Genomic DNA, 20,945 nt, shown 5'->3' with positions numbered 1-20,945 from the left:
GACAAATTTCAGAGACTAACATCTAAAAAGGCATTTTCATCAGTGACTGTAAATGAGAACTGGACTGAGTGAGAGTGACATCATCCATAGAAAGTGGCTTACTTCATGCTCCAACTAAATGAAGTCAATTCAGTTGCTATGTTTTGCTGCATGGTCACAATGGAGCCAGAAATCAACAGTAAGCTGTGATTGGTCCGTCGATCTGAGACTTGGTTTCTATGGCAACCACACTCTCCAATCAGGAGTGAGCTTGTTGGAAGCCCACATCCTAGCACTGGATGCACTATTGGTGTAGCGCCTTTCGACCACTTTCATTGAGGCATCTGATTGGCCAGTTTATAACTTGAATAACTTACATTACAGAAAAAATATTGTAATATGTAATAACTAGGGGCTGCACGGTGGTGCAAGTGGTTAGCGCTCTCGCCTCACAGCGAGAAGGCCCCGGTTCGAATCCCGGCTGGGACCTTTCTGTGTGGAGTTTGCATGTTCTCCCCGTGCATGCGTGGGTTTTCACCGGGGACTCCGGCTTCCTCCCACCGTCCAAAAACATGCTTCATAGGTTCATTGGTGACTCTAAATTGCCCCTAGGTGTGGGTGTGAGAGTGAATGTGTGTGTGATTGAGGCCCTGCGGCAGACTGGCGACCTGTCCAGGGTGTACCCCGCCTTCGCCCATCAGTAGCCGGGATAGGCTCCGGCACCCCCGCGACCCCGAAAGGGACAAAGCGGTCAAGAAGATGGATGGATGGATGTAATAACTAAGTAACAGCTATTTATTTCTCAAAAGAAGTCTATAGGATTTTGCCTTCTGGGAACCAGCAGGTACTTCCTGTTTGGAATGCAAAGAGGGAGGGGTTACTCAGTCCAGTTCTCTAATACAGTCCGTGGTTTTCATTCTTTCAGTGTAATACTTTATGTTGGTCTGCGATTTTGCGTCCAGCCCACATCTCTTTAATCACAAGGTTCCAGAGTTCCGTCTCCGTCTTCAGGTTGGCCTCAAAAACCTCCGGCCTGCTGCAGGTGTGGATGCGAAGGGAAGGAATCCGGATAAGAAAAGGAGCTGATGTAACCTTCACCTCCTGCAGACGCAGACAGGAGTCTGTTCAAGCAGCGGTTCATAAAACACAACACACACATAAGGCGGGGAAAAAAAAGCATCACCTGTATGTCTCGAAACTTCGTGATCTCCAGGAAACTTGGAGGTCCATCAGTGAGCAAAAACAGACGCTTTTGTGTCATGGCGAGTTTACCGACGCCATGGGAGGTTTTCACCCGGGCTGACACCTTATACACACATTCACTGCTGTCGAGATGCTCGATGACCTCAGAAGGGAGATGGACGTCTCGCGCTTCAGCTTCCATCTCCTTCCAGAAAGTGTAGAAGACTCGGAAGAGTTCAGGGTCCACCTGTTTTATTTGACCTTTAGACAAAAACAGAATGTGTTTATCCAGTAACTAAACATTTTATGATGATTTAAAAGAGGATTACTAAGAAAGTATGTTACAAAACAAACTCATAACTTTTATAGACTTTATTAATCGATGATAAACACAAATAATGTTCATTAATTTATAATAAATAAGCAGAAACTAAATATTTTTAAATCCTAAATGTAGACAGTGTTCTATAACAAAATAAACCCCCCAAAACAAGTAAAATCATATATGTGTAGTTATTTGTGAGAAAAGAAAAAGTATTGTAAATGCTGAACTCCCCCTAACAGAGTCACAGATTGAAAAAAATGTGATCTGGGTTGTTAAAAACCAAAAAAATCCATCATCTCTTACCATCTGTAAGAGCCTCAAACAAACGGCGCATGGTCGCCACGTCTTTAACGATTCCACATTCCTGAACGCATCTCACAAATGCATCTTCATGCAGATGATGGCGAGGAAGCTCAAACTTCCTGACGTGGTCGTTAGTCTGGATCAGCGGCTTCTCGTTGTCCATCTTCACCTAAACAAGTGAAACATCACACACATAAGAAGATCACACAACTTTACAGAGTTGTGGAAACTGTGGAACGTCCAACTACATCCTGACCTTGACGAGGAGCCTCCTAAGGTCGGGACGCTTCTGGGCTTGCTGCTGCTCATCTCGATGGAGGGACGCTACGAGCCACGGCACCAGCTGCGCCGGCAGGATTGCAGTATCAGTCTTGTAGAGGTTCTGGAAATCGCTAAGCGCGTCAAGCCGCCTCGAACACAACATGTTGATGAAACCGCGTAGGTAATAAAACCTGCAGGTAGAGCACAAACAAATGGAAATTCACGTCTAATTCGTGGGAACTATCGGGAAAAACGGCTCACCTTGCTAGCAGAGCAGAGTCCTCGTTCTGAACGGAGGTGATGGCTTTTCCAAGCTGATGCAGCAGCTCGCCGTAATAACTTTGAACAGAGTGTAAAGACAGAGAAGCGGGGAAATCTGGAAGTCCAAATACCTTTACAAGCTTAGCCGCAGATTTAGGTGCTGAACAGAGAAAAGAGCAAAGAATTAAGAGACGCAAAGAAACAACAAAAAAGGATTATCAGTCACTATTTTAACCTTTTTCAAAACATTACAAAACATGGTTAAATAAACTGAAGGATGTGAAATCTAGTGATCTCAGCAGATGAAACAGAAAATCTCACCATTGAAGAACAGGGAAATGAAAGCTGATAACAGGTATGTTATGGTTCCATGTATGAATATAGGAAGTTCAATATTTTACTCATCTTGCTCACATGAAGTGAACCAAAAAATAAATCCAGGAAAGAGTCAGCTGGATTAAACTCACAAAGGGGTGATCGCTGAGAACTTTCAGAATATTTGACGTGATTTCAGGAAAACACTGATTTAAAACAGTCTTTCAACGACAAAAGAGATAAAAGAGAAAATCTAAATAAATGTTGATGCTAATGACTGATTGAGAATTAGTAGAATATTACAGAAAAATAGTTATTTCTAGTTTTTACTGTAGCTAAGGACAAATCTCTATTTTTTATTAGAAATGTTGGATTTTTGCGGTCTCACCCGTGTCAGACATCCCTGTCCTGGTGAGGATTGAGTTTTTTCGACACCCTATTGTCAGATCCTCCTGCAGGTTTGGAAGACTGGTCCCGAGTCTCCTGCTCAGCCTGTTCTCAGTGACGGAGCTGGCTCTCCTGGCCTGGATCTCCTGCATGGTGGGTCTGCGGGGAATCTCCAGCGTCATCTTCTTTCTAATTCACGTGTGGGACAGAAAATGTTGTTTAAACTCAGATTTTCTCTGTTTCCAATTCAACTTTTCTTTGTTGGCATCATTTGTATCAATATTCAAAATAATTGTCCTTACTTTTGTGTCTCAGAACGCGTGTGAAGTTCCATTCGAGTGAAGGGATCTGCCTTCTTGTTGAGACGATCTTTGAGGAAGGAGTGGAAGATTTGAGTCTCCAGCACCTGACAAATGTTTATTTCATTAGATATGCAACTCAAAAACTCTATTTAATATTTTATTGAGTTAACGTTTGCAAACAAAATCTATGATAGTAAAAACCTACTTTTTTGTAAAAAGGTTTCTCAGTCGGCTGTCGTGTTTTTAGGAACTCTTCACTGTGAAAAACTCGATGCTCGTAATTGAGATGATAAATAACATCTCTGTTGGATGGAGACAAACACGTAAATGTAATAATCTATTGAGTAAAACCAGTTGATCGTTGCACAGCACCTGAACAAATTGACAATCAGTTCCAGTGCGAGCCTCTGGATGTCGTCATTGAGGCGGCGCTGCCACGCTCTTCTCTGATCACGCTGTTCATTGATGTCAGTGCCGCTTCCACGGCAACACTGGTCCAAGTCAAAGTGCATCTGCAGTGACTGACACCTAAAAACAGGTCAACTCTTTTACAGAATTTTGTCAAAAAAAGCCTTCATGTGTTCATAGGAGGTGTACCCCTGTGTAAAGCAGTCTGCAGCAACTGGAGGAATGTCAGGCAGGTCCACGGTGTCAGAGGAGGAAGAGCGAACGCTTCCATCATCGAGGTTAACCAAGATCAAATCACTGGTTTCCTGCCAGAGGAGAAAAATAAGACTTTCTACAGAGAAAACAAATACAGTCACAAAATGATGTTTTGACCGAGATGTCCTGAAATGTTGACACACTCACAGCAGCAACCTCATCGAAGTGGCTGAGATGGCATCCCATCAGGAAGGCAGTTGGAGCCATGACGAAGTCCAGCATTCCTCTGGCCAAGACCGGGACATACGGATGCTGCCAACACAGAGGCTGGAAAAGGCAGAGCACCATGAGAAATGCACCCAAAAACACAGGAAGTCTCCGTGTCAACCTGCATGAAGCCTTAAAGGATAACATGAAGAGTTGCTTTTCTGAACTAGAATCCTCAAGTTTCAGCATCTCTTTTTACATTTGAGCTGACCTTTAGAAAAATCAACAAGCTCTCTGAAATCAGAGTCAGTTTGGAGAAATCTGAGGAAAAAAACACCAACTGCTGCTCCTGCAGGAGACAAGACAGCACCTGGAAGAGGAAAACACAGTTCACTAAAGTTTTTGTCTTTTTAGGAAATATATCTAAACACTTCTGAGTTACCTGTAGAAGTGTTTGTGGTCTGAAGCACAGAAAAGGCAGATGAAGGTCTAAATCTATCACTGGCTGGTTATTATCCAGCCGGGACGGTAAGGTGATGGTCAGTGGACTTAATGAAAACATCTAAAGCACAAATACTTTAAAAGTTGAGTATAAATGTATTGCAATGATCTAGAAACATGTTTTTTTTCTTCTAGATTTAGTCTAAACAAACCAAATGAAGATGTCCAGGAGGTGGAATCGGCACCAGTGACAGCTTAGCTGCAAAGTCCTTCACTTTCTCCTTCACGTCTGACAATCGACAACTTCTCAGCTCAATTAAAAGACTAAGAAATCAACAGAGAAAGAAAATATAAATAGGAATAAAGGCAGTTTAACACACAAAAGCATATACAAATTAGCTCAAACAAATATTGCACATAGTAAACTTTATAAACATGTTTTTATAAATAGAATTAAAAGAAAATATGTGACCAAATTCCTCCTCACCATGATAGACAGTCTTTAAGGGCAGAGAAGTAAGGATGCTTAGACAGAATACAGACACAGTAGGGTGAAAAAAGGTTGGGAATCTTAGAAGTTCCAGTTCCGTTCTGATGAGAAGAGGCTCCATCCTGTGCAAACACAATCAAACACTGACTTGCTTTCATTTTAGGACTCTGGCTGAAGCTTTATTTGTAGTGTACCAGTACTGGACGATCATACTGCAGAACGACTCCGTAAGTCTTGTTGCCAAAGATGTCGGTGAAAACGAGGAAGTGGAATTGCTCTCTTTTCTGTTCACTGGTCACCTGCAGGCCCCCTCCTTAAAAACAGTCCATTCATTACAATGTATTGTTATATAATAAATTTGAATTATGCTTCTTTTGTGGCATGAATAAAAACAGAAACATTTTCTCAACATGTGAAACTATTTTTACGTTTGACAGAAGCGTGTATGATTTCCTTTCAAAATAAAAGACTCCTTGTGTTAGACTGGATCATCCTCTGGACACCATGTGCTTTAGACTAATAAAGGGTCAGACTTTTTACCAAAGTTTTGCTTAGTATTTGAAATCGTGTACTCTGGAGGAAGCATAGAGCAAACAGGACCTCTTCAAGATTGCAGGAACTCAAAAACCTTTTAACATAATTTATCTTCGAGGTGCACTTCAGCCATACATTTATAAACTTACTAATCTAAATTAAATAAATGCTAATTTAGTAACCCTTATTTGAAAAAAATACTATTATTTTATTTTCTTTAGTCAGAGAGCCATGATGTAAAAGAGCCACAAGTGGATCTGGAGCCGCAGGTTGCAGACCCCTGTTCTAGTCTCAATGGAGGCCATTTTGGCAAAACTGTGCAGACCTCCACTATAGTTACAAGAATTAAAGTCTTTCAAGGCAAAATGGTCTCAGATATGAAAATGTGAGGATGTAGGAGGTCTATTCAGCTTCAAAAATCTCAAAAAATCATGCATCTTTTATGTTTACATGTAATTCAAATACGCAGCATGTTCAGAATTATGAACTCGCCTTCATCTACACTACATGTAATTATATCCAGCACTCCACATGATTTTATTTTTATTGTTATAAATGTTATCAATGTTCAGCAGTAGTATAGGATTCAGGTGGAATCACATCCTGCTTGGCATCGTTTGCGTCACACAGAGGTCCATGTTAACCCAAAGCTTAATGAAAACTCCGTACCAGGGAAGCAGAACTGAGGCAAAGCCACCAGGTCCATGTCTTTCAAGGTGCTGCTGTTTTCATCTCCGTCTCTTTCCTCCTGCACACCTCCACCTGTTGATGGAAGTGACTCAGTTATATGTGTAGAAGGGTCATAAAGCAACAACTAAAATATGATAAATGTCAGGAATGGATTACAAAAATCCTTTAAAAACAAAATAAAAAAGACATTTGCTTGTGGGTTTCTCAGGAGACTGTGTGAAACAACAACAGAACATCTTTGGTGTTGGTACCAGACCTTGACTGGACGCTTCTGCAGCTGAAGACAGGCGATCTTGCTTTTTCCTGAGAAAGGGGCGGCGTCGCTTCACGCGGCGCTTCAGAGTTTCAGGTTGTGTTCTGGTAACAAATGGAGCAGCGACGACATGAAGGACCTCTGGATCCAGGAGGCGGGGCTCTGAGGTTTCATCACTGACGATGTCCTGACAGAGACAAAGAAATAACAGTTTTATTGCATAGTTCAAGAACTTCTACTTCAGTGCACCAATAAATTGTGCAAGTCAACTTTTTATTTTTATTTTTAAAGGAGATACCTGATAGATTTCCTGAAGTTTGTCGACGGATGCTCCAACCACCACACAGGCTTCCAGCAGAGCGGGTAGCAGACATGCCGCCATCGATGACAGAACTACACGATGGTCCGACGGTCACAACTTTTTAAAATTAGAAAAAGAGGAAATTCATCCATAATAATGAATTTTACACGGGAATGTAAAGATTACGGACAAAGCGTGCGATTGTGTGTGTTTAAGTCCGTGAAAGCAACATCTGTCGGTTAAACAAAGGCGTGAAGTGTGACGGAATAACCACAGCGGCTCTGTAGACAACACACAAACAGTTACTATAATTAAAGCAAACAGTGAAAATCACTAAACACCCACAGAGGCTGTTTTATTTTTAATCACAGAACTAACCCAGAATGCAAAGTGTGGAAATGGTGATTTGGAGCTTCGAGAAGTTCCCAGAGACGAAGCTAGAGAGTTTCATAACAGCAGAGATTACACGGTGGCACTCCGATCGGTTCTGCATTGTTTTTCCCCAACAACTGCAGACTCAAAACACTCAAGTTTACATGATGGAGTGCAAGAGCTGCACACAGATGATCTCTGTCTCTACGGACCATGACTAAAATCAGGCTTTTATTATCACAGGGTGTATAAAAATATACAAAACTATTAATAAAAAGTTATGAAATGAACTCAACAAGAATCATCTCCAAAAATACATATTTATTGTTAAATATACCAGCATAAAGCAAATTTAAGTTAGGAAAAAATACATATCAAACATGAATTTGTTTCTAGGGATGAGTTTATAGAAATCCCTTAAAATAACTCTTAAAAAAGCTTTACACCTTAAAAAAAATCAATGCAAATTAATCTAAACAAGTTACCTTTTCGGTTACAATTTCCTTACAGCTTTTTCAACATGGTTATTATTAAAAAAACGTAACAATTTCCTAGATAGTTAATAAAATATTGTATTTTTAAAAAAAGTGTAAGATTAAAAAAAATCTGTGCCAGCTTTAAAGAACTTTTCATATAACAAAAAAAAGAAAACTAAAAAAGAAAAAAAAATTACAAACATGATTTTAAAGAAATTAACTAAAATGTGTATGTGTTTGAATAAAAATTATATTTCATTTCAGAGGATATATTTAATTTTAAATGTGTAGCATGGGTACTAAAGCCTCTTTTTTTTCTTTTCTTAATCATAGCGCACTATCACCGGTGATTTTCACCTGAACAAAAGTATTTACATGATTTCCAACATGTTATATTTCTCTGAGTGTCATTGGTCCCAGGGATGGGTGGACCAAAGACCAAGTCTCCAGTATCATTATAATTCATATTATTATTTTATATATTTTTTAGTTTTCAAATTCCTAATATCAGTAATTTTCTACATGTTTGTAGGATCTTCCTATGTTTTTATTTTCCATTTTGTTACATATATCACAGTTTAAAAGTAAAATAAAACTACTCTAAATAATAATGTGAATTTTGATTTTTTTTAATGAGAAGTACTTTTTATTGGGTAAATATTACCCAGCAAAACTGATTACTATACAGTTGTTCTGGGATATAAAAGGTACAACCTGAGTCTTTAAACTGAGTTCCTATTTTTTTATTGATATTAACTGGAATATATTTCAAATAAAAATCTAGAAACTTAGATATTAAAATGCTAATTTGCTTACATTTTTTAGAGAAGTAAACTTCTCCTTTTTCAAACGTTCTTTTTTATATTCTTCCCTTTAATACTTACACCCACAACACTAAAATGTCGATTCTGCTGGAGTTTTCAAAGAGCCGTCTGTTTTACCTCACGAAAATGAAGTAATAACATTTCCCCGGAGGCTAAACATCTGAGTTAGTGTCGTCACTGACCGTTCCAGAGGTTTCTGCTCGTCTTCTGTCTTCCACATTCATGTCGACTCTGCCGCTGCGTCTCTGACTGATGAGCGCATCGAAGCACCGACTCCAGCAGAAGTCCAAACTCGCCGCACATTCCACTTCCTGTTCCTGCGCACTGAACTCCAATCACGCGCGCTCATTTCATTGCTCGCTCTGTCAATAAAGTTTGTAGAATTCGACCACGACCCAACATGACCTTTTGGAAACCTAAGGCATGTGCAAAACAAAAATAACTGAACATTACAATCGTGTTACTGTTACAATTTGGTATAAATAATTTTAAAGCGGAAATAATTAATTTATTTAGCTTAAAGCTGAAGAATTGTGGGCTAAAAAGTAAACATGAATTTGGGGGGAAAAAAAGAAAAACTAGCGTGAAAATTGATGCAGTAACTGTGTTTGGGCTGTAGGTGGAGGTGTTGCACCAACTCCATTTCCATGTCTACACAACCAAATTTAGAGTTAAATGAACTAAAATTTGGAGTTATAAATACTCAAATTTGGAGTTAAATAAACAAAAAAATTGGGGTTAAATGGACTCAAAATTTGGGGTTCAATAACCTACAATTTTGAGTGAAATGAATTCAAAATTTTGAGTTAAATACTCAAATTTTAAGTTAATTAGATTAAAATTTCTAGTTAGATGAACTCAAAATTTGAAATTAAACTCAATTTTGAGTTAAATAGATTCAAATTTTGAGTTAAACAAAAAATCTTGAGTGTAATAGTCTTAAATTTGGAGTTAGATAAATTTAAAAAATAGTTAAATAGATTCAAATTTGGACTTAAACTAAAAATTGGTTGAATTACAGCTGCAAGCTTTCTTTGTGTAAAACCAGACATACATGTATTATTCTGGTCATTACATGGGTAGGGATATCCATTAAAACAGTGGACATATCTCATAAATGAATGAATGAATTCAAGATTTCAAGAAGGCAACATGTTTTAATAGACATCTATGACAGTTCAACTTACAGACCTAAAACCACATCTGTCATCCAACATTGCACTTTAACAATAAACCACATTTCTGTATGACAAAAATAAAAATCAGCAGGCTAAAAGTGTAAGTTTGGCCAAAAAGAAGATAAAGATTTGTACAGCAGCAAACAGAACCAAATCTGTCTTAACGCAAGCATCAGCATGTCAAAGCAAAAGATAAAATGCCATCTCAGAAGTTTTAACTAAATGATCAGATTACCTCAGGGCGTGTTCAGAGGTTCTGCATCACAGTAGTTTGGCACCAACAAGTATAGAATCTGAAAACAGATTTAGCCTTTTGTAACATTTTTAAACTATGTTTAGTCTCTTAAACAAAAACTAAGGCTAAAACAAACTTTGTGGTAAAAATAGGTTCATTTTTAGCCACTTGACATAATAAAGTTAAAGCTTTTGTGTCTGTACCTTCAAAGAAGTACCTGTAACACTAAAAAATAGAAGATACACATCACCTGGCAATAAAAGGTGCTTAAAAAACACAAACCACACACTGCAATGACAGACTGCCTGCATATAGTCTTTTTTTGGAATCCTTACATCAATGCAAAGATGCATAAAGTGCTCCCTGCTGTGGTCATGTTTAGACTTTATCTCCTCTGGACTATTTTTTTTTTTTTCTAGACAAAACTGTGTCTGGGAGATTCCTGAGTTCGGTTAAAGGCTCACTTGGTTGTAGCAACAGTGGAGGTAAAGTCAAGCTAGCATAGATGTGGACTCGCCTTTTTTTCAGCATGAACTTTTAGTTTTATCAACAATTTTTATGGGTGATTGCTAGATTTTCATTAGTGACTTGCATTCTGGGGAAATGAAAACACAATAAACGTTCATTTTGGGGTTTTTTTCTTTTTTTGAGAGATGAAATTATATTTTTGGAGCTTAAATGTAAATTGTATCTGAAGTATACAAAAAGAGGAGATATTTTTAATTTAAAAGAACTAAACGATATTTTGTCTAAAAACTCTCACTTGTTGAAGTTAGCTGACTTGATATAACGTTAACCGTCATCTTAGCTGCCATTTCAATGTTTTCTTTTTCTTTTTACACAATACTATCACAATGAAATCCAACATTCTGAATATCCACAACAGTCAAACCAACAAATAACATTGGGATTTACAGTCCACATTTTTTCAGATTTTTTTCAATTAGATTTTACATCTTACGTGGAAAACTTACTTGGATTTCTAGTTGTCCCAAAAAAGTACATACAATTTCTACTGAAGTTAGACGTTTTATTCTCTGTAGTTAAGGCTATAATATAAAATGTTTTAGTTAAAGAATTATGAGAACATTTTGCTTTTATAATAATCAACCCTTATGTAGACTTTTTGAAGAAGTGGGGCACAGAAATAAAGAAAGTAACACTATTAGGGTTTTGTGATTGTCCCCTCAGCAGTTGTGAAGCAGCTTCTGTGTGAATGATCCTGACATAAAGTGAGACAAAGTGTCTCATGCTACCATTGATCACTTTACTGCCGTCTGGCAGATTTTTTTTCTAATGGCTTACTAGTAGTGATTTCATCAGCTGAACATTTGCATGGATTTAAATTGAGGTAGTAACATCATAAGCAGTTCAGAATGGACAGAAATTCAAAAAAATCTATTTGCTACTTTTGATCCACCCCTTTTTCTTTACCTTAATGCACCCCGTCAAGATTTTTCAACATTGGAATGTCTACTTCCTGTAATGTTTTTCTTTGTTTCTTGCCCGTGTTCCTCTTAAATGAACACGACTCCTCTCTTGGCTGTTAAACAAAAAGCCGACAGCTTTAGGCGATATTCTCAGTCCTCTTCAAGCTGTCTCCATCTCCAGCTCCGTCTGGGAGGCTCAGCACTGTGGGATCTTTGGTCTTTTCTGAGGCCTGGTCTTCCTCTGCAGGTAAACTGTCCGAGCTCTGGTCCGACTCGGAGCTGTCAGGCTCAGGATCCGGATAAATGACGAGGAAAAAGGCGGTGAGGAAGCCGAGGAAAGAGCCTCCAGAGGCCACTATAGGAATGACACGGACGCTGTCGACGGCATCAACCACCGATCCAAGGGCAGAGGCAACCAAAATCTGACTGATATACACCTGTAAATGCAGAAAAGGGGGGGTTAGGAAGGAAAACGATTAAGATTAAGACTAAGCTAGGCGGTTTAGCTACATTCAGAAGCAGAGAGAAGACTGACCTGGCAGGATAATATGGCGCAGTCTATACCAAATCCTCTTCGAGTGTTAGCTGGACTGTGGGTAATGTACTGATGAAGAAGACACAGGAAAAATAAGTTCAACCATATTTTAGTTGTGCCAAGCACCTGTAGAAATGACAGGATGTGAACTTGTCTTTAGGAGCTCCTAGCTTAAGTCTAAATGTGTCCATACCTCTTTGATTTCATGGTACTGCCCCAGCAGAGCATATGGACAGTAGGAGATACTCATGGAGATGACGCCCATGGTGCTGATCATTATCATGGTCACATAGACATTAGGGAAGACTGCCATAACTGCAGTTCCTGTAACAAGAAAGGAAGACAGACAGCCTTCAAAAAACAGTTCAAACACTAAATCACACTTTCCTTAGATTTTCTAATTCAATTTGATCCTTGAAAAAGTCAATCGCCTACAATCCTTCTGGCTAAACCTATAACCTTAAATTCGGTGAGCTGAAACCAACATCGATGTTCACTCTAGAGAGCACTCGAGCCAACTGACCTACTGAGAAGCTCAAAGTTCCAACGATGTAGATGACCTTAATGCTCAGGTCAAAATTATCCAGAGACTTCTGAAGGATGGCTGGAGGAAGACAAAGCCGTGGTTACTGAAAACCTCTTGTATTTAAAAAAAAAAAAAAATGAATTTACTTTGATTTCCTTTTGACTTTCTCAAAATGAATGTTTACCAGAGCAAGCTGCAGCAGTACCAGCATAGACCACCAGCCCCCAGCAGCCCATCTGTACGCCTTTGTGATAATTTTGCAGCTCTGTAGAATTGGCTTGTGCCTGAAAAATAAAAAACAGCAGAAAAATTACTTTATATATTACAATATGTGTATATGACTCAGTGAGGCCATTTCTGGTATAGTCATGGATGGTTGCTGGAATCCCTACACATTTTGTAAGATGAACTGCAATTTCTACAATAGGTTTAGTGATCAAGTGGGAAAGAATGTGTATTCAAATTTCATTTAAGCTTTTGAAGTTTTAATATAGCCAACAGTTAAAAATCATCTGTGGGTGCATTTAAGAAAATGAAGACAGTGCTGTAGGTTAGTTTTGACATTAAAGGTTAGGCACTCAGCTAAAATAGCAAAAATTAACCCCTTTCTTGTCATTGTTGCACAATAAAGGAGGACCAAGGGTCACCTTTGCTTGGTTTCCACTACCTCATTTCAAATTCATGTAGACACACCCCCTCCGGGGGTTGAAAGGTGTGCGACCTGAGCGACTGAGATGAGTAACACCTTTTAGTTTGCAAGAAAGTTACTGGACTTTATCCCTCTGTGCTGTACCACGTCAATATACTTTTGTCATTTATCTTTGTTTGTCTACACATTGAGGGCAGTATAGACATGAACACAAACACATTTAAGCATTAGCAGTTTTTTTTTTGTTTGCCATTTTAAACATTTATTACTAAGGTGTTTGCGTGATGTTAACTTTAAAATGATGCTAAATAAAGAATATTTTCAGCTAAAATCTTGTTTTCCTTCACAAAAAGCTTATTTTTGGAGTTGTACACATGGTATTAAAATACGTTGACCAGAAAATTACATCAAGAACTTAAGATAAATTAATGATAAAATGTAAACATTTTAGAACAAAGAGCAGGGTGTCTACAGATTCACAGAAGCTAAATTTAAGACTTTTTAAAACCATTTAAAATCTAATTTAAGACCATACGTACACAGAAAATGAATAAGTCTCAAACAACTAAAAAGCTTAAGAAGAAGAGAAAATAATAAACCAGTGTAACTCTTAAATATTACAAATCAAACACCATCATTGCTGTTCTCAACATTAACTATTAACTCCATCATCATAAAATGCTGTGTCAGCACCCTAAAAAAGATAATGATCTAAAGCACCTGAAACAAAAAACGAATTTGACCAAATCTTAAGTAACGCAAGTGTAATTTTGTAGCTTTGGTAACAAATTACACGTATTTTGAAAAAATTATCACAACTTCCTTAACTGAAATAAAACTACCATCAACTTCACATGGTAAAAAAATAAGTAGGTCAACGAGCCACTGTTCGTCAATGTGGCTCGTCACCGTCCTCACCACCCAGACCACCTCCGACCTCACTGTCACTGTGGAGACATATATTATGTGGCACGTTTCATTTCACGTGGCACATCCTTTATTATTCTAGAAGTCGCATCATTTCCAGAAGTGGAAGGATTACGATTTGATCGCCTTGATCCCCATTGTGCCAAGTTTAGATGTCCTTTGGCGAACGGTGCAGTTTGCTTCACGAGGCTTTCCACTTTTATCCATTTCTCCATGAATTTACACGTTCCCATTTTCCTGCACCAACAAGCAGGAGCTAATTAGCTAGATGAGGTTATACGATTTACCGCCAGTTCATGACCAATGCAACCTGGAAATGCTTTTGACAAGAAAAAATGTAATACCCATTCATCAGAATTGATGACATTTTAATGCTTTTAAGGCCTTAATTTAATAAAATTCAATTTAAGACCTATTAAGCCTTTTTAAGGATCTGTAAACACCCTGAGAAAGTCATCCGTCCATGCAGTATCACCCTTTAAACCACACAGATACCAAGCTGCAAGCAGAACAGGCAGCTTCACATGTTACACAGCAAAGTCAGACAGTTTGTGTTTACCGTGGGGCTTCCTTCATAGACGACTTGTCCCATGAAATCGGTGTAAAACACAGCTTCAGCTATAATGGAGAACCATGTGAGTAAGTGACACACACAAAGTCTCCACAGCTGCTTTGGCATCTGTGGTGAAATGACAGTAACAATCAGAATATGTCAAACCAGACATGGTATACGGTTGAAATTAAAGGACAGATGTGGTGGGGATGTTGGTGGCGCTGAAAGATTTGATTGAGCTCACCTTGAACATGGACAGCCACAGCAGTTGGACGGTTCTGCCCAAATCTGGACCTCCTTCAGTGCTGGAGGCCTCGGAGGACAGAGTGCTCACAGACAGCTGCAGCTTCTTCCGGCGCAGAGGCTTCCGGATGTCCCGCAGATCATTCAGACTGCGGGATGTAGTGATGGGACGAGGACTGAAAGGTCTGGCGTGGCGCAGTCGACAGCGCTGGGGTCCTACTCTCCCGTAATAGGAGAATGTAAACGATGGCTGGTGAAACAAATTGATCCATGTTAGCCTTCAAAGATTTCATGATGTACTTTGGAATTAATGCAAAAAGAAATAATTGAAAGAAACAACGACTTACTTGTCTGTAGAAAGTTGGCCTATGAGCCCGCGCGGAAACTGTAACAGCAGCAGTACGGTTTCCCAGTTTATTAGAAGGGTGTCCTTTGACCACATTGGAACCGTCTAAAGAGGTGGGAGCAAGAATCCCATTGACCGCTTTGATCTCCTGTAACAACACAAACTCATATTCTTATCTTAAAAAATCTAAAATATTTGTTTGAAGAAGTGTTTATGCATGAATACATTCAGGAAGAAATATTGACTCCTGAAAAATATAATACAAACGGTTTTATGCATGGGAAAAACATTTAGTTGTACCTGTCCTGCATGTGCATCCTTCACTGCACAGCTGGCTTGACAAACAGACAGTTCTTCACTTTCTGGATCCACTAATGTGGTTAAAACCACATTAGCTGGCTCATCAAAAAGGTGGGGTGAATCACCCGTAGAAGGTAAGGTGTCTGTGTTGTTGTCTGAAGGCTTAAAAACATCTTCGAAATGCGTTTCAGGTAAAAAGTCTGTGTTTGGCAAAAACACCTGCGACTCCAAGTTGAGGTCTGGATCCAGGTGAATAGTAGCATCCGGCATGGCTAAGACAGAATCACTTTTACTCCGCGCTTTGTCTATTAACAGAAAGTCTGCTTCCTCTCTGTTGGGATGACTCTCCATGTCCCCTATAAAAATATCTTCTTCTGGGATTGCACTTAGCGGCAGGGGAACGCCTCCAACTGGCTTTAAGGACAGCTGGCTGGTATCGTCCCCGTCTCCTGCTTCTTTCTGCCTTTTGGAAGCAAAGTGACGCTCGGGAATACTGAGCATGTGCAGAGTGACTGAAACTATGAAGATGATTCCAGCAAAAAGGAATAGGACTTGTTCTTGGGATTTAAACGCTCTGCCCAGAGCTGTACCGGTCCAGTCCAGTCCTCCTAACATGTATCCCACTGCTCCTCCGAGTCCTATTAAGACAAAAAATGATTGTCCCGTGTGTAAGCAGATAGGGGTGTTAGCTTTACGCTAATGTTTAGAGATGTTGGTCTCACCTGCTGAGAGGCCATGGATATTCAAAGCCATGTCCTGCTCTTCGGTGTCCGCCACGTCCAGAAGGTATGCTCGGATGGGTCCCTCTGAGGCATCGGCGGAGAAGTCCAGCACGACCACACCTAAAACCGTGAGAACGATGCCGATTGGCTGGCTGTTTGGGCTGTCGCCAATGGAGAGACCTGAAAAAATAGATTTGTTTATTTAAACAGCAATGTTTAAGGATTCGAATATTTGCGATCCTCTATCTTACCAATCAAGGACCCATTTAGAAACAGAGCCACGCCGAGCAGCACGCCCAGACAAAGAGCCAGAACAAACGGCCTTCTACGGCCCCACCGCAGGCGACAGCGATCGCTGGCAGAGCCAATCACAGGAGTGAAGAGCAGACCCAGAATAGGACTCAAGAACCAGGTTAAACTGTAATACTGCTCAGGAAGACCTGAAAGACAACATGAACCGTGAATGAAATCAATAATGTTCAAATATACGAAATACAATTGGAGCTGAAGACACAAGTCTGACAACAGAAATCATGAAGGAACTTAAACAAATATTGAGATAAGATTTTCTTTATTACGTATCATACTTCATAAAAAATTAAGTAAATAGATGATGAAATCTTAAAGACCTGCGCCAATGAAAATTGAGTTTTTACCATCTTCTTTTAGCAATTCTTTATCATCACAACAACTAGTGCTAGTAAGTTATCACGGACTCGCTTTAACACAGAAATGGATTTTAAATTCTGCTTTGAAAATGACAGTAATTCTGCCATCTAGCTGGTTCATACCAGAATAACACTTCAATGTCTTTCTCTCACAAGTCCGTGTTCTGCTGCTCGTCAGTCTTTCCTGTTGCAGCTCATGTGGTACTCTTACAGCAAGACTTTACTGCGCCTCCAAAGGATTTCTAGCATCGTTTATTGACCCACATTTGCTTTGCATTCTGGTTGTTGTGGATCTACAGCTCTGGAGTGAGAGCTTCTTAATAAATACAGTTTTGTTTAACACACATCTCTGCAGGTTAGCCATTAGCTGAAGCATCCCCCTGAGAGGCAGGTGTTGCAACAAAGTTCAGCTGTAATTCTTGACTTCAGTATGTTACAAAATTAACTACTGGCTGTCGGTATGTGCTCATCTGCGAGTTACATCTGACTACATTTTTCACTACAATAATCCTTCATGGATGTGATATTTGGGAGACTTTCATTCCCATTCACATCTTCACCTGAAACTAGCCCAGTATGATGTCAGACCTACCTGTGGCTACTGAGCAGCCTCACAAGTGTACAAAAAGAAAAAAAAAGCCCTTGCAGTCATGTGACAGAACCACAAGCCACACTGTCAGATGATCCAAAGGTTAACGGCACAGGAAAGAATGGAGTCCTTGTAAAAACGGACTACACACCTAATTTTACAAGTGATCAACATGTCTCAATCCATCGTTAAGAACAAAAACTCATCTCATATTTAATGAAAAAGTCTTGATTATCAGACTTGGATCATTTTTAACCCTCAACAGAAAAGATCGTTAAAATAACTGAAAAAATTGCAAATAAATAAATCTTTAAGAAAGGAAAAACATTTTCTTCAGCTCCAAAAAGACAGCATACATGTGCTTCCATGTATTCAGATTCATAAAGGAGCCTTATAAATATATTTAGAATGAGTTTTCACAGATGCACTGATAATTCTGTTTTGTGGTAGTTTGAATTTTGGCTAGAAAAAGACTGCAACAACTATTCCTTTCAAAGTTTGAAAAGAAATGTGATTCAAATGGATACATTCATTCATTTATCCACAAGGGGACATTGTTCAAGATCTTTTCTTTCTTCTTTTCTTCAAAACTTCAAAGAAAACTATAAAGCTTTACTCATTTTACATGGAAAAATAGCACTTTCTGTTTGAGCTGAATCCTTTTGATTTATCCACAAAGAATAAAATACAATTAAATAAGGAAAATCTAATGAGACTATTGACACTTTAATAAAGAAAATTTAGAAACAACATTTGAACCACACTGAATAGAATTTCAAATTTACACTATTGTTGTAGTGTGGGAAACTAAGCCTGAAATGTGCTGCGGCACACATTCCTGTCATACCTAGCCTGCGAAGATCGCTTTTGTTGCATTTCTGCTAAAGTGGCAAACAGAACATGTAACTGCACACAGCAGCTACAGTTTACATGACACGGGGGGGCACCCAGAATGCAGAATGGCTCCTCCACTGTTACACTGCTGCAGAGGGATGACAATGTCTCTGATTGTATTGGTTGTACAAACTAAAAACAGCAGCTCTCATTTAAAAAATGAACCAATTTAATATAAACAGAGGATTTTGGAAACATGTTTCTGCAATCCATTTCAAACTGACTTCAGCAAGTTGCACAACCTAAGCTGGAGTGTGTTTTGGCAAAAGTAGAGAGTGCATTCCCCTGCTGCTCACCTATCTGCAGAAGCACGGGTGTCACCAGCGCAGTTTCCATTGCGTAGCAGAACTCTCTCCCAAACATTACTGCTGCATGCATGACCCAGCGGTACAGAGGGATCCGAGGTGTTCTTCTTTCCTCCTCCACCTCCACGTGCCTCTCACTTTCCTCGTCTTCTGCATTTTCCTTGGGTCTTTTGATTTCAGAAAAATCTGTAGCCTCGATCTCCTGTGCGTCTTTTCCCATGTCTATGGTCTGGTTTCAAAGAGAACAGAATGAGTTGTGGTGGTACTGCAAAGAGTTAGAATTCTTGAAGAAATCAACCCAGGAATTGAGGTAATTAAAATAAAAATACAACGTCTTTAGTTTCACGAATTAAGACTTTTATTCTTGTGCTTGTGTTGCTAACAATGACCATAAAATATGCTCAAATTTAGATTAAGACGGTGAGCAGAGAGAAGCAGACTACAAGTTATGGCTTCCAGTAACTATATTCAGGACTTTCTGTGTATGTGGCAGGAAAGTAGTTTTTAGAAGTTGATACACAAACACACAGCACTTTGGGAAGTCAATCTTAAAAAACATTAAAAATGTCTTTCATTCAGATATCACTAACACACCTAGAAAAAGGGGTTTTTATTTTGAATTGTGTGTGTTACATTTATAAAACAATAATTTAAAATGCATTTCAAAACATTTGCTTTTAAGGAGGACATCAAAGATCAAATACCAGGACATTCTAAAAATATCTAGGATCATTTGGCCTCCATAATAGGAAAAATATGTCTGCTTTTGCAAGAAAAATAGGCCTCTTTTTTTTTTTTTTTTGCTGGAACTCAACTTAAAACAGGTGCTGGGTCTTTTATGTGAAGGAAAATAAAACAATCTTGAGATATAGCTGTTAAGACCTTATCTAATCTTTAAATTACTGAGAGCCCAGAAACAAACACAGAAGACAAATCAGGATTAAATTACCACCTGCATGGAATTGGAAGTGTGTTCATATAATCAATTTATATGATGAACATAATAAGTCATCTTATCTGTCAGGTATTCACACATTCATCAACCAAACTGTTTCCAGAGGGAAATCAAAGATCCAGTCTGAGGTTCCGATATTCACACGTTAAGTATTTAAACAACTCCCTACTCAGGACGCCCTGTCAACTTTTTTTTTTTTTTTTTTTTTTAGCCGTTAGCACGTCAAAACCATCTGGTTACAGATTTGCGAACGCACACAAACTTAAAAGGCTCTCCACACATTAACCCTCCGTTTAAACCTTTTTAACCAGGTCGTCAGTGTCCAGCGAGGTTCGGTTGGACCAGTCAGAACTTGTCCCTTCTGTTCTGGAAGTCTACCTGAAAAACTAAGCTCACCTTACGAAACGCTCGTGAGCCCATGCTGCTTCACTTTACTGTACTTTTCCACTTTGGAAACAGCGGCACCAGCAGTTTAACACAAAAATATATATTTAAAAAAATAACAAAAGAAAAAAAGCAGGAGTTAACTTCTCCCTTACGAGGCGGAGTGACATGCTAACGTCAAACATTTTTGCTAGGTAAGTTAGCGAGCTACACACTGGCTAATGTATTTGATAACAGAGACCCTAAAAGGCAAGAAAATTATTTACTCGTGACAAACCTGCCCTTTACTCCTCTTGATAAACGTATCGGGACTTCCGCATCACGATAGGTTTTATCTTCGTCCAAGCAGCCACACAGTTTGGGGTTTTTGGTGTCGAAATGATGTAAATCTTCGCCAGCTAATTCAGAGACCGGGGGCTTCACTTACTACAATCATGCACTTCATTGGTTTCCACAGTAACAAAGAAGGGCGTGGCCACGTTACGACAGCGTTAACGACGTACTTTCACTCTGATGTCGACTTTGTAGATAAAAAAATGAATTTAAAAGTTTCCATATGCGCTTTAATATGTGAAAATACTCTATAAACATGGGATTTATTCATTATTCAGGAAAGAGTGAAAATCTAACAATGTATGTACTTTACATATGTTCAGGTTAGTTTTAAAAATGCATATTTAAAAAAAACATTTTAAAGTAGGCCTATATGATATGTTGACTCTTTTTAAAAATATTTCATTTTGAAAGGATATTTTTTTTGAAGGTATATATATATATTTTATTAAATTTAGCCAACAAACATTTTAATAATAAAAAAAATAGTTATTTAATTTATTTTGTTGTTCACTAAAGCAATAACCTATTGCAGAAAAAAACATATAAGATGCCAAATTATATATTTATTAATATTTTCTTTTTAATCTGGAAGTCATCCAAGTTGCATTTTTTTTTCAAACAGCTCATTCAAATCATCTGATGAAAGTTCAGAGCTGCCCTCTGC

The 20,945-nt window shown here is 38.7% G+C and overlaps 2 protein-coding genes across 4 annotated transcripts in view; both read right to left on the bottom strand.

Annotated features, from left to right (window-relative positions):
• LOC112143228 (DENN domain-containing protein 3) overlaps positions 1-8,859 on the bottom strand; it is a 14,522-nt gene extending 5,663 nt beyond the window's left edge. Inside the window, exons 1-20 of the mRNA XM_024267054.2 lie at positions 8,689-8,859; positions 6,832-6,951; positions 6,537-6,720; positions 6,260-6,352; positions 5,251-5,369; positions 5,054-5,178; positions 4,779-4,890; positions 4,568-4,687; positions 4,397-4,495; positions 4,126-4,245; positions 3,913-4,028; positions 3,688-3,843; positions 3,521-3,617; positions 3,316-3,419; positions 3,015-3,202; positions 2,312-2,471; positions 2,046-2,241; positions 1,790-1,958; positions 1,163-1,422; positions 913-1,080 (exon numbers count right to left, since the gene is read on the bottom strand). Of these exons, the coding sequence (XP_024122822.1) occupies positions 913-1,080; positions 1,163-1,422; positions 1,790-1,958; positions 2,046-2,241; positions 2,312-2,471; positions 3,015-3,202; positions 3,316-3,419; positions 3,521-3,617; positions 3,688-3,843; positions 3,913-4,028; positions 4,126-4,245; positions 4,397-4,495; positions 4,568-4,687; positions 4,779-4,890; positions 5,054-5,178; positions 5,251-5,369; positions 6,260-6,352; positions 6,537-6,720; positions 6,832-6,915 (2,670 nt within the window). The 5' untranslated portion in view covers positions 6,916-6,951; positions 8,689-8,859. The remainder of the gene's footprint in view (positions 1-912; positions 1,081-1,162; positions 1,423-1,789; positions 1,959-2,045; positions 2,242-2,311; positions 2,472-3,014; positions 3,203-3,315; positions 3,420-3,520; positions 3,618-3,687; positions 3,844-3,912; positions 4,029-4,125; positions 4,246-4,396; positions 4,496-4,567; positions 4,688-4,778; positions 4,891-5,053; positions 5,179-5,250; positions 5,370-6,259; positions 6,353-6,536; positions 6,721-6,831; positions 6,952-8,688) is intronic.
• Positions 8,860-9,643: 784 nt separating this feature from the next.
• LOC112143226 (solute carrier family 45 member 4) lies at positions 9,644-20,535 on the bottom strand. Of its 3 annotated transcripts, none has more exons than XM_024267052.2 (13): positions 20,212-20,535; positions 18,598-18,835; positions 16,402-16,590; positions 16,151-16,330; positions 15,429-16,066; positions 15,130-15,276; positions 14,784-15,032; positions 14,546-14,665; positions 12,595-12,694; positions 12,408-12,488; positions 12,078-12,208; positions 11,885-11,953; positions 9,644-11,786 (listed from the first exon to the last, which is right to left on the bottom strand). In XM_024267052.2, exons 2-13 carry the CDS (start codon positions 18,824-18,826, stop codon positions 11,487-11,489), a joined length of 2,433 nt encoding a protein of 810 aa, XP_024122820.1. In that variant the 5' UTR covers positions 18,827-18,835; positions 20,212-20,535; the 3' UTR covers positions 9,644-11,486. The 3 variants fall into 3 exon arrangements, with proteins under 3 accessions (XP_024122820.1, XP_024122819.1, XP_024122818.1); XM_024267051.2 differs by having other exon boundaries at positions 20,227-20,534; XM_024267050.2 differs by having other exon boundaries at positions 20,223-20,533.
• Between the last annotated feature and the right edge of the window lie 410 nt (positions 20,536-20,945).

The sequence above is a fragment of the Oryzias melastigma genome, linkage group LG16 (assembly GCF_002922805.2).
Source record: "Oryzias melastigma strain HK-1 linkage group LG16, ASM292280v2, whole genome shotgun sequence".
NCBI lineage: Eukaryota > Metazoa > Chordata > Actinopteri > Beloniformes > Adrianichthyidae > Oryzias > Oryzias melastigma.
The sequence above is the reverse complement of the archived record's forward strand: the minus strand, read 5'-3'. Positions and strand labels throughout refer to the sequence as shown.